General features: G+C 37.0%; 1 protein-coding gene across 1 annotated transcript; it reads right to left on the bottom strand.

Moving 5' to 3' along the window:
* Positions 1-12,502: 12,502 nt before the first annotated feature.
* LOC110866951 (agamous-like MADS-box protein AGL80) lies at positions 12,503-13,174 on the bottom strand. The gene is made up of 2 exons (XM_022116095.1): positions 12,998-13,174; positions 12,503-12,871 (listed from the first exon to the last, which is right to left on the bottom strand). Exons 1-2 carry the CDS (start codon positions 13,172-13,174, stop codon positions 12,503-12,505), a joined length of 546 nt encoding a protein of 181 aa, XP_021971787.1.

Below are 13,174 nucleotides of genomic sequence, written 5' to 3'. Positions count from 1 at the left end.
TTATATAAAAAAATCACATTAAAAGCGTTTAAATTCCTGTTGTTGGAAGAGAATAAAGTTGAATAAATTCTCTACCGATGGATGGCCAAAGGAGAATACCTTTATGCCTCGAGAGAAGACAATGATAGCAATTTCAACCCCGCATAAGATGCTAAGCTCACTTGCATTTGTAAACAAGCCACAACGGCGTTTAGAGAAGGTAACCCGTAAGTCGCTTGCTTTTTCCACCCTTGCCATTTGGATCTTTTGGAGACCTTTGCTCTTTCTAGGAAACTTGTGGAATGAGGTAACTAATGTAACCTCAGATTTTTTTCTTTGCTTTAGTTAACCAAGATGTAGAAAACTCTAAGATATTTATAGGCCTCATCTTGCATACAAATTGTTGCATATTTTTTATACTATAATAATGCCATGTGTATGGTGATTTAATTATTTTCCTTAAGAATATAATTTTCAAGTGCATGTTTTCTTGCTAAAGAGTATGATTTTTGCCAGTTTTATTTTTTAAAGAAAACACGGAGAGACAACATTATAGTAAATAATTAAATACGCACAGATATGGTTCATGAACATGTTTGTTGATATTTAGAAGTTTGTAATATATTGATTTAGTTATGATGCTTAGAACTAAATTACTAAAAAAAATTTAACTAATAAAGTTCATTCGCACATTGCGGAAAATTTTAGGTCAATATTGGTTTGATTCATTACGGTATTTAAAACCAAAAAAAAATCTTGATATGTCCAAAATAATGTCAGATTCTAATAGTACAAGTAATGTCGTTCTGTCAAAATCGACAGGGCATTAATGGTACTAGACAATATTAATTTGGTTGGTCGTAAGATACCTAAAGGCCACATTTTGCAAACAAATTGTTTCATATATTTTTTTTGATAAATTAAAAATACCACTTAATATATTCCCATAAAGGTTTTCTTGATATTTCAAATATAAATTTACTTTCATATTAATCGTGCTTTAAGTAATTAAATACGTATATATATGGTTCATGAACATGTTTGCTGACATTTAAAAGTTTGTAATATATTGTTAAAGATACGAGTTTAAAACTAGTAAATTTCTCACTCAAACATTGTGGTAGGTGTTAGGTAAGTATTTGTTTAATTCATTACAGAATCATCACCCGTATGACAACCAGAAGTTTAAAACCAAAAATTAAAGACATGATATGACCAAAATGATGTGAGTAACGGTACTTTTAGTGCCGGTACCAATACAGATGTCATTCTGTCGGAGTGGACAGCGCATTGATGGTGCCCGACAATATTCATTTGGTTGGTCGGAAGATAATAAGATAGCTGAAGACTTTATTTTGCGAACTAAATGTTCCAATTTTTTTGATAAATTAAGAATACCACTTAATATATTCCCATAAAGCTTTTCTTGATATTTCAAATATCAATTTACTTTCATATTGATCATACTTTAAATAATTAAATTCATACAAATATGGTTCATGAACATGTTTGTTGATATTTAAAAGTTTGTGAAAAATTGTTTTAGATACAACACTTAGAACTAAATCAATGAAGAATTTAAAACTAGTAAATTTCACTTGCACGTTGCAGCAAGTTTTATGTCAGAATTGGTTTGATTCATTATGGTATCAGCACCCCCATTTTGATTTGGTTGGTCCTAAGATACTCAAAGGCGTCATTTTGCAAACAAATTGTTCCATTCTGTTTTTTGATAAATTAAGAATACCACTTAGTATATTCCCATAAAGGTTTTCTTGATATTTCAAATATCAATTTACTTTAATATTAATCGTTCTTTAAATAATTAAATATGTACGTATGTGGTTCATGAACATGTTTGTTGATAGTTAAAAGTTTGTAATATATTGTGTTAGATACCATGCTTAGAACTAACTCAGTAAAGAATTTAAAAGTAGTAAAGTTCACTCACACATTACCGTAGGTTTTAGATCAGTATTGGAGTATTGGTTTGATTCATTACGGTATCAGCACCCGTATATGATCAAAATGATGTCAGCAATAGTTCTAATAGTACCGGTATCGGTATCAATGTTGTTCTTTCAAAATCGATAGGGCATTGATGATGTTAGACTATATTAATTTGGTTGGTTGTAAGATACTTAAAGGCCTCATTTTGCATATGAATTGTTCCATATTCTTTTTTCTATTTTTTTTTTTTTTTGATAAATTAAGAATACCACTTAATATATTCTCCCATAAAGGTTTTCTTAATATTTCAAATATCAACTTTTTTATATTGATTGTGCTTTAAATAATCAAATACTTACATATATGGTTCATGAACATGTTTGTAGATATTTAAAATGTCACACCCTCCAAATCCACATGTGGGGTTTTACCGCGAGGCGTGCGACTAACCAGGATCAAGCCACTAATCATGCTGAACAAAAACTAACTTATTAAAAATCATCACAATCAACACGATTAGTGATTAAGTTTTAAATTGCCAAAACATAGTTTAAATCAACAGCGTAAGCTAAATGTAAAATCCAGACAAAAGTTAAAAACCACAATGTTCAATAAAATTTAAAACCAATAGTTTAATGCCAGCCACGACACTCCGAATGCTGCAAGCTCACATGTTGTACCTAACATCCTGCAAAGCATGCACAAGTGTATCAACAATGGTTGACGAGTTCACAGTTTCAGTTTTAAAGTAAAGTAAGTTTCAAATATATTAGTTTATTAAAAACATGTCATGGGTAGCTAACCCACGATTAGGCCACTAAACTGTGTAGTACCGAATACTTGACTGTGGTATGTTGGTGTGCCCCATATCAATGTCTATCATCATTGATATAAAGTCAAGGTCAAAAGTTCACGCCCAATTCCCGGCACGGTGTGAGGTTTGTCGAACCTAATAGCGCTATTAACTAGTACCCCGTTTGCCAAACCCTGCAACAAATCGGTAGAATGCGTAGGGACTTTTTAGATAGAGTTTCATTTAGTCTGCTAAAGATATGAAATATAAACTACGGTATTTAATAGGCAATAGGAACCCACGAATATAGAGTAGTCCCAAATCCAGGGATAGTGTAGTTCCCAAACCCAAGAACGCATGCCTTTAGTAAATGTGTGAACTCGCCTTAGTTTAAGCTCGGTTAGATTTAGATGGAGAAATAATGAGAATGGTCAACCACGTCCTAGAATGATTATCATTTAATTCGTTAGGGTGTGTTCATGCAATACTTGAAATTCTACATGCATCTAACACATAGCACACAACACGTTGACACAAAAAATTTAACCGAATAAATACACATACATCACCATAACATTCAACATGTTCAACAATTCTCACATAAGTATCAATCAAGTTCAGGCATTCCATGATAATATAAGCAAAATGCAAACACATATAAATCAACTTGTCATAATTCTTTGACTCCTAAAACTGGGCTGTTTTCGGTTCAAAAATTATGAATATTTTATGTGACGCGTATCTTCGTTGGTTAGGATTTGTATAAAATTCACAAGGCCTGACTCTTTATACAAAAATTATGAAAATCCATTTGCTAAGAAGTGATTAGATTCATCATTTCCTGACCACAGCACACGGAAAAAATCATTTAAAAATCCTCGGTTACCCGATTGATTGACCTGATTCCACTTGGAGATTCGTACAGACACATGTAGGTCCCTCGGAGGATGAGGTCAAACCTTAACCTTGTTATGTGAAACACACTAGCAAGTGCGGAATCCAAGCTAGAGTGCAAACCGAGATGAAACAAGCGCAAACATAAGACACACAATATTCACCGATTAACACCACTTGTATTAATACGTATGAAGGGTTCGGTTACAAGCTCAATGTTTACAAATCTATTTTGCAAACTCTCAAAGTGTGTGTGTTTTCTTGACAGAAGTGTCTCTCCAAGTCTATCTTTCTGTCTCTCGTGTCTATCTCAATTGAAGTGAACACACTACATGGGTATATATACCCATAACAGATACACTGGTCGAAGGATCATAATGTCTGGTCGAAAGATCATCTATCGACCAGAAACCCACCGAAGGATCCACATATACCTCGAAGGATGATATATCCTTCGAGGTCCATCTGTATCCATCGAAGGTTAACTTTCGAGGTCATCGAAGGATACAAACAATCCTTCGATGACATCCTTCGACACAACAAACTTACAAACTATGTGTTAACTGTTTGGCCAAGTCAAACCAGGAGGATGGTTGACTTGGTCAAACTTACATCCAAACACACATAATAACAAACCTAAGACGTAACCCAGACTAACAAAAGACATCGTTTTGTATCATGACGAAATACAGACAAACTACAGACATAAGTGCACCAACAAACTCCCCCTTGGCTGTAGCTTTGTCTCGATTTTCGTGTCTTCAAGTCTCTGACGTCTTTTCAAGTCTTCAATGTCGGAGGATCTTCAAAGTCTTCACGTCTTGAAAGCAGAAAGTGTATCAACAAACTACCCGTATCATGTAGGAAGTGTGTTGACAAACTCCCCCTTAACATAAGCTCCCCCTTGAGTTATGCTTGTGAATGACTTGATCTTTACAGCTTGAGATCCTTGTGGTGTTGATGATGGTCAGCGGCAACTCGATCATTTACATCTTTTGAGTGCCTTCATGTCTTGTCTTCATTCCGAAGCTTGTCATCGACCATGTTCTCCTTGCCTTTAGAATCTGCACATGCAAGAAATCTAAACGCGTAATGAGAACAACTGCTTGGAATATAGTTAGCATAAACAAATGACACACGTATGACCATGTTTCAATCAAACACCGTCCGACAGTTTGAAAGTTTAATAAATATGTCAATTTTAGATTTAACTTTCAAAGACTTGCAAATTTCGACCGTTTATGAAGATTTAGTCAAATTGGTTTTCGTTCAGGTTTCAGGTAACGAAGACTCGAGATCCAACATCGTACGATCGAAAATAAAATAGAAATAAAATCTTTTTGGCTTTTAGAAAGTTTATATTAAAACATACTTAAAATCTTTTTGGTATTTTTGAAATTTTCAAATGTAAAGACTGAAAGCAGTAAATAAATATATACAGACATTCTTTTTGCGAGTTTTGAGGGTAAGAGAATCATATCAGTGTACGGTCATGCCAAACGCTCTTGTTGTTCAATTAGTTAACATTAAGATAAGCATCCTATAACAATTATCGGTATTGTTGTCCACTTAAGCTCAACTTATCAGATGTAATCATGGCGAGGGGATACGTTAAGGTATGACTTATACTTACCGACCGGTGTTCATCCACATCACGACACATTCCCGTATCAAGGTATGCACGAGGGTTCATCTTACCGGTGAGTATACCGATTATCATCTGTTTGACCGTATATGATGTGAGATTCTCACTTATTTTGATTTGAAAACAAGCCCTATGTGATAAGATCACTTATTGATGAGGAACTTGATTTTCATATGCATGAGGGCACAGGAGCAAGTCCGTGAACAGGTCAGTACTTCCGTACAGCAGAGAGACGAACTTGACTCCCGGATAAATGTGATATTTTATCACTTATTTTGTTTGGACATGTGATTGTTTATCACTTATTGAGGTCGAATGCAGTATGAATTATGTACACGTATGTATAGTATCATGGAAGATCTAGACTTGCGTCCCCGTTATTTTTCGGAAAAAGATACAACCATGATACCCAGATGATAAGCAGCATAAAGACCGAATATCTCAGAACCTCGGCAATCTATCAAACAAAATTTCGGTACTAAGACCATATGCCAATGAATGGTTCCCACCTGATCTTCAGTCAATTTAAGTTTATATCACCCTGCACACTTTAAAATGATTGTGAGCCTACCGATACATCTTATATAGAGCTGCTTATCGTTTTTCATTTAAGGTTTAAAGAGGTTTTGGATAGACCACTGATGTACTATCATTTTCTCTTTTGCTCGCCAGGAAACTCGTTTTTGTTTTTCTATTGTTTTTGTGTTTTGAAATTTTTCGATGTTTTTGGATTTTCAGATTTTTGGATTTACTCCCCCTAAAATCAACAAACTAAGATAAATATAAAACACAAAGATATATACAAAAATGATTTTCCGATGTTGGTTTTACTCTTGCTTGACCTTAATGCCGTTTACCAATAATAAAAAAATCAAATCTTGATTTGTCAAATGCTTTGGTAAAAAGGTCGGCACGTTGGTCATCGGTGTGGACCATGACAACATTGATGAGTTTCATATTGAAACGATCACGTGTGAGGTGATATTAAAGTTCAACGTGTCAGGTCAAAGAGAGCTGTATGAGATGATAATAATTCATAAAGCAGCTTAAAAATCAACAAGTATAGGAGAGATTAGAAATTTAAAAACCGTATCCTGCAACTGCTTCGTGCATTGCAAGAAATCTGAGTGCTCTCCCAAACTGGATATCCACCCGGTGTGGACTTCAAAGTCAATTTTGTAGCTACTGAAAAATCTCTTCACAGCAACGCGATCAAAAACCATTGGTTCCGGCTGGTCTTCCACATTGCACCAGCGAAGGTCTTTGTCTTCCTCTTGAGAAGTAGTGTGTGGTTGTTCAATCCACGCCAAGACATTTGCACATCCGGTGTAGTTCGTTCAACAAACACATTTTCTTCAATCACACCGCGAAGAAATGTACACTACACGTCCATTTTGTTGATTTTGAACTTCAGACGTTCTGCAGGTGCGTACATTTCATTGGAATCTTTCCTGAGGACCCGATCAAAAACCATAACAACCAAATTTTGGCACGTTCTTCATTTGGTCGAATTTTGCAACTTCATTCATCCACATTCTTTCATCAGACATCTTTGTCTTCTTTTCTTTTTCCCTTTACAACAACATTCTCCTAGTTTGTAACAATATATCGAAGCTTTATGTCGCCAATCTTGTGCATGGACGCTCCACTATCAACAATCCTAAGTCTATCAATAGTTCCTCCTGGAACATCCTGCACACTCATTCAGAGATTAGTTGGAGAGGGGGACCCAAGCCTTTGTGGACTTGGGTCGTCCTTGATCATCAAGGAAGATGATCTCAATCACTTGATGATTAGGAAAAAGAACTTGTGGTGCTCCCCCTGATTGAATTACCTGCTTTTGCTTCCAAGCTGTTTGTCGTTTACCAGTATTTGAATTTATTGTTTTAGCATTTACTGGTTTTACAGTTTCAGGTTTTGCTTGTGCAGGTTTTTCTTCTTTGACCTCTGATTTTAAGGCCTTTTCAATTACCGTTTGATTCTTTTGTTTTAACTTCTTTTCCCTTTCTTTCAAGACACGTGGGTCCTGTTTCGGGGAAACTGGTCGTTTTTGGTAATTGATTTCTTGGGGAGCACTCGTTTTTGACTTCAGCTTTTGTAGGTATGGGCAATATCTTACAATATGCCCAACTGTGCCACATTCAAAACATGTTCTCCGCTCTACAAACCTCGGAGAAACATGTTGATGACCAGACAATGAACTTTGTGATCTAGACGTACTAGGACCTAAATCACATCCGTTGGTGTGTTGGGTGTAATTATTTTGATCATTTCGTTTTAAAATTCTAACTTGTTTTACAAAATCAACGTTAGATTTATCCTGAAATGTTTCCAGTTTGTCTGAACCAGTGGATCCAACAAAGTTCATTTTTGGTTCTTGTTTCTTAACAGGAGCTCTTTTGTTTTGCACCTTTCGTTGTTGAACCTTCGGTTGCTCAACCCTAGATTGTTGAATTTTAGGTTGTGCAGCCTTAGGTTGAGTAGCCTTAGACTGTTCAACTTTAGGTTGTTGAACCTTTGGTTGTTCAGTCTTAGGCTGCTGAACTTTAGGTGCTTGAACATTCTTGTTCGGAGCCTTCTTTCCCTATACCTTACCCTTTCCGGAGTTGACTTGTTGTTTTCGCTCAATAGGTAGTTTTTGGTTTCCGTATTGTTTTCTAATTTGTTCACACGGAATTGGATCACATTGAGTGACGGTAACTTTTCCACTTTTGTTCCCCAAAAACTTATCAGTGCATCCTTCAAAAATTTGCTCAATTAAATCTTGATTTACATTTTTAATTGGAAAATCTTTGTTAGAGTAGATTTTGCTATCTCCTTTGAGTGTATACAACAAGTTATTCCCTTCAGAGCTAACTACAAGGGATTCCATTTCTTTTGACATTTCAGTCTTACTCGGTTTCACTGGTGGATCATACAGAATGTGATTCTCGATAGGAATATCTGTTGTAACCGAGTTAGACTGTTGTTTCACAATTTCTTCAGATTCATCGTCCGAAGAATCAGCATCCTCAATAATGGTAGGACTCTGTTCCTTAACACACGATGTATCTGTCACGTTCTCAGATTCTGATTGACCTGAGGATGATGTACCAGTTGTGAACCCGAGGCCTGCTGCAAAGTCATCTAGACCGAGTGGCACAGTAGGTTCAAAACGGGGCATATCCTCGTCATCAGGCAATTTGGAGTAATTGTGATTCATTGGTGGAGGACATGAGTTGAATCCAATACATTTTGTATCCCCCTTTTTCTTTTGAACATCAATGATGTGATCCAATACGTAGCGGGAATTGGAATAGCTTTCCAATTTCTGCTTGATTGTCTCACATTCACATCGAGCTGTTGCTAACTCTACCATTTGCTTTTCAATTGTGTCAATAAGATTATTGTTAGCATGTTGTTTTCGCAAAACAGCCTTTTGTAATTCTGAAACATCATGTCTTAATGACGCAATTGTTTCTTTAAATTCCTTTTCATTTCTGGTTAAAAACAAGTTAGCTTCAGTTGCTTTAGAAAGATCTACAATCAATTCTTGATTGTGTTTCTGTGTGATTTCAAACTGACTTTCCTTTTCTGCATATTTTAAACACTTTGCACATTCAACAGGAACAGAAATAGAGTCAGAATTAGTATCACATACCTGAGAAGTTTGACCTTCTACGTGAGCCATAAAGGCTGTATGAAAAGAAAAAGATCCATCTTCAGAGAAAAACTTAGCAAGCTTCTCGGAAGTTCCAGCAGATTTCTGGCAGAGAATAGATCTCCTCTTGCATAATGCTTCAGCTTCAGCCAAAAGCTCATCAACTTCCAAATCTAAAGCATCACTTGGTAAATTACCAGCATCAAGTGATTCCCCATTCATGCTCCCACTATAACCCGAACTATCTTCATCTTCTGAAGATTCACCAGCAGACACGGGTTCTACTACCTTCTCAATCACTTTAGCATAGCATGTTGTTCCACCATTTCCTCCTTCTCCGAGCTGAAGGTTCCAGTTGCAGATCTCATCAGCTTGAACAACCAATCCTCTGTGGGGATTAGTGTTTGTGGATCCAGATGCATTTCCTCCAACAGGAACTATTGATCTGACAGTATTGTTGTTCTGTTGCTGTTGTGGCTGTCCTTGATTCCTGAAGGGATTCTGATTTCCTTGCTTAGGTGGCTTCTGACACTCCCGCTTGAAGTGACCCTTTTCACCACAATTGAAGCAAGTGACAGCATTCTTATCAAAACCATACTTGGTGTTGTTGTTGCTTTCCAAGTTGGTTCTCCCCGTCCTTTCCATAAACTCCTTTGCTCTTCGTATTGCACTAGCAAGAGCCCATTTGATATCCATCATTTCGAACTCTTCTTTATCCACTTGCTGATAATCTTCATTGGTTAGATTGATATTCCCAATCCGACCTGCAACTAATCCACAATAAGCACTAACCAAGGTATTCAACATCTCCATATGCTCCTTGGCTATTTCGACAGTGACTTTGGAAAAGTTGGAAGTGTCTAATCTGATTGTGTTTGGATTGGAAGTGGCTTGAAAGTTTGAAGAGCTTCCATAAAACCCTTGCTGTTGCGGTTGCACATACTGTTGTTGAGAAGAAGAATCTGGTCTTGAATACATCTTCGTGTATGCTGAAGGATCAAACTGATTTGTTGTGGATGGTCTGGTGTTTGAGATGAAAGCTGTTTGAAGCTTCGCGTGTTGAGAGGCTGGTTTTTCTCCACTGATACCTCCTGCAATCCCAAAGTACATCTCTGGATTTTGAGGAGTTAGTGTTCTTTTTGCCTTAAGCTTTTCTTCCACATCCTTGTTCTCCAATTTTTGAATTAACTCATAAACGGTGATTGTGTCTAGAACACCATTTTCTTTGAGAATTTCAAGAAAACTGCTCCACTTTGCTGGTAAGCTATCAGCGAATCTCTGCACCATTTCTCGTGGAGTGGCAGTGACTTTAAAGGCAAACATCTCGCTCAACAAGTGATGGAACCTTGTAGATAACTCTGCCAAGGTCTCATTCTCCATACACGTGAATCCTTCAAACTCTTTCTTCAGTAATTCTTGCTTGATCTTTCTAGATTGAGCATTTCCTTCACATCTTAACGTGAGCATATCCCACAAGCTTTTAGTGGTCGTGCAGTAAACAAACTGGTGGTAAATGTCTCTGTGAAGAGCTTGTGTGAGAATCATGAATGCTTTCTTTTCTAACTCATATTTCTTCTTATCATCATTAGACATAGTGCTGTAAGTTTCTGGATTAGATCCTGCAACTTCCAACTCATTTTCAAATGGAGTGAAGAAACACATCCATAGATCTTGACCTTGCCCCTGAACATAAGTTCTCAGCCTTTCTTTCCACCATCCCCAATCATTGATGTGATTTAGCTTTGGCGGTTTTGTGCTTGTACCAGTTTCAATGTCGTTCTGCATCATTGCTTGAATGCTGCTGCTTTGATTTGTGACCAATGCCCATTGATTTGCAGTTATCATTGCAGCTTGAGGTGGGGCAATAGCTCGGATCCATGCAGTTTTGTCGAAATCTGACGCAGATTGTGTAGCTGATGATTGTGGAGTCAAAGTTGTTGTAGTCCACGCGGATGGATCCCACTGACCGTTTGTTCCCATTTTATAAAAATTAATATATTAAGTGAAAATTAATTTAAATTTGAAAAATTAATTTTCACAAACTATGTTAAAAACTTGAATGATAACAAACAGCCGAAAGATCCTTGATCGAAAGACCTGAAAAACACAAACTGTTAAACTTAAACAGATAATGGTCGAAAGATAGTACTTGTTCGAAGGATCAACAGTGTTCGAAAGATCACTGTTGAATTTCGAACAATGATTTCGAAAGATTCTCCAATCGAAGGATCCTTATCTTTCGAATATATCCTTCGAACAGATTCCTAGGATCGAAGGATATGTCACAAACTTCGAAGGATGTTCGAAAGATGCTTATCTATCGAACTTCCTTTGATCGAAAGATGAACTTTCGACTTCGAAGGATATCCTTCGATCTCTTCTGACACAGTTGACAGAAAGATGACAGGTTGGTGAAAAAGGTGATGGGTTGGTAGTCAACTTTCGGCAGAAAGATATGGTCAGACCCTACTTTCTACCAACTCAGATTTGACAAATAAAATATTCCTTAAAAGGAAAGTTTTATCCAGAAAATCCGGTCACCGGAGCAAGCCGGAGTTTGGCCGGAAATCACCAAATTTCTTAAAAACAAGTTTTAAGTTACCCAACCCATCCTTGAACACACCCGGTTAGTTTAGAACACGTTTTTACGTCTAGAAATGCGAGAAAACACTAAAAACGGGTGCTAAACCATGTATTCAAACACTCCAAAGTCTTGTAAAAACTCGGTTTTAACAAGGAAAAGAGCCAATGCTCTGATACCACTTGTAGGTCCCTCGGAGGATGAGGTCAAACCTTAACCTTGTTATGTGAAACACACTAGCAAGTGCGGAATCCAAGCTAGAGTGCAAACCGAGATGAAACAAGCGCAAACACAAGACACACAATATTCACCGATTAACACCACTTGTATTAATACGTATGAAGGGTTCGGTTACAAGCTCAATGTTTACAAATCTATTTTGCAAACTCTCAAAGTGTGTGTGTTTTCTTGACAGAAGTGTCTCTCCAAGTCTATCTTTCTGTCTCTCGTGTCTATCTCAATTGAAGTGAACACACTACATGGGTATATATACCCATAACAGATACACTGGTCGAAGGATCATAATGTCTGGTCGAAAGATCATCTATCGACCAGAAACCCACCGAAGGATCCACATATACCTCGAAGGATGATATATCCTTCGAGGTCCATCTGTATCCATCGAAGGTTATCTTTCGAGGTCATCGAAGGATACAAACAATCCTTCGATGACATCCTTCGACACAACAAACTTACAAACTATGTGTTAACTGTTTGGCCAAGTCAAACCAGGAGGATGGTTGACTTGGTCAAACTTACATCCAAACACACATAATAACAAACCTAAGACGTAACCCAGACTAACAAAAGACATCGTTTTGTATCATGACGAAATACAGACAAAGTACAGACATAAGTGCACCAACAACACATACGACTATCTACCGTATAAATTTCATAACCTAACTCCAAACCACGCTCCACATCATTACTAGTCTATTTAGGCAGGTTACCATCCAGTTACATATGCATGTTGGCCATTGCCATATCGCAGTTTGCCACAATCTGCTTCTTGATCTTCTACTTAATCTTGTTGTTCCTTTCCTTGATGTAGCTATCTTGATTCAATAAAAACTTTCTCCTCTCCATGGGTGACTTCGTTAGAAACGCATTCAACACATTTTGAAAGGCAGTGTTGTCTTCAGGACATACCTCTAGCTCCGGTTCGTATGAGCTATACATGATCACACATGCCTCGATACTGCATAAGATTGATACCTCCTTCAACTTGTTCTTTAACCATTCCTTTCTTTTCATGAATGAGTTTTTCCTTTCCTTGTTGTCCTTTATGAAAGCAAGCTTCACTTTGCTTCTAGGCATGGTAAGAATTATACCAAAATGTAACCGTTGAAGCTTGTGAGTGGCTTTTAGTTGGCCCTTATGTCGGTTCTTATACGAAACAAGTTAATTGTAAGATTATATAGAAAAATCACATTAAAAGCGTTTAAATTCCAGCTATTGGAAGAGAATAAAGTTGAATAAATTCTCTACCGATGGATGGCCAAAGGAGAATACCTTTATGCCTTGAGAGAAGACAATTATAGCAATTTCAACCCCGCACAAGATGCTAAGCTCACTTGCATTTGTAAACAAGCCACAACGGCGTTTAGAGAAGGTAACCAGTAAGTCGTTTGCTTTCTCCACCCTTGCCATTTGGATCTTTTGGAGACCTTTGCTCTTTCTAGGCAACAT

The sequence above is a fragment of the Helianthus annuus genome, chromosome 6, assembly GCF_002127325.2.
Source record: "Helianthus annuus cultivar XRQ/B chromosome 6, HanXRQr2.0-SUNRISE, whole genome shotgun sequence".
Lineage (NCBI taxonomy): Eukaryota > Viridiplantae > Streptophyta > Magnoliopsida > Asterales > Asteraceae > Helianthus > Helianthus annuus.
The sequence above is the reverse complement of the archived record's forward strand: the minus strand, read 5'-3'. Positions and strand labels throughout refer to the sequence as shown.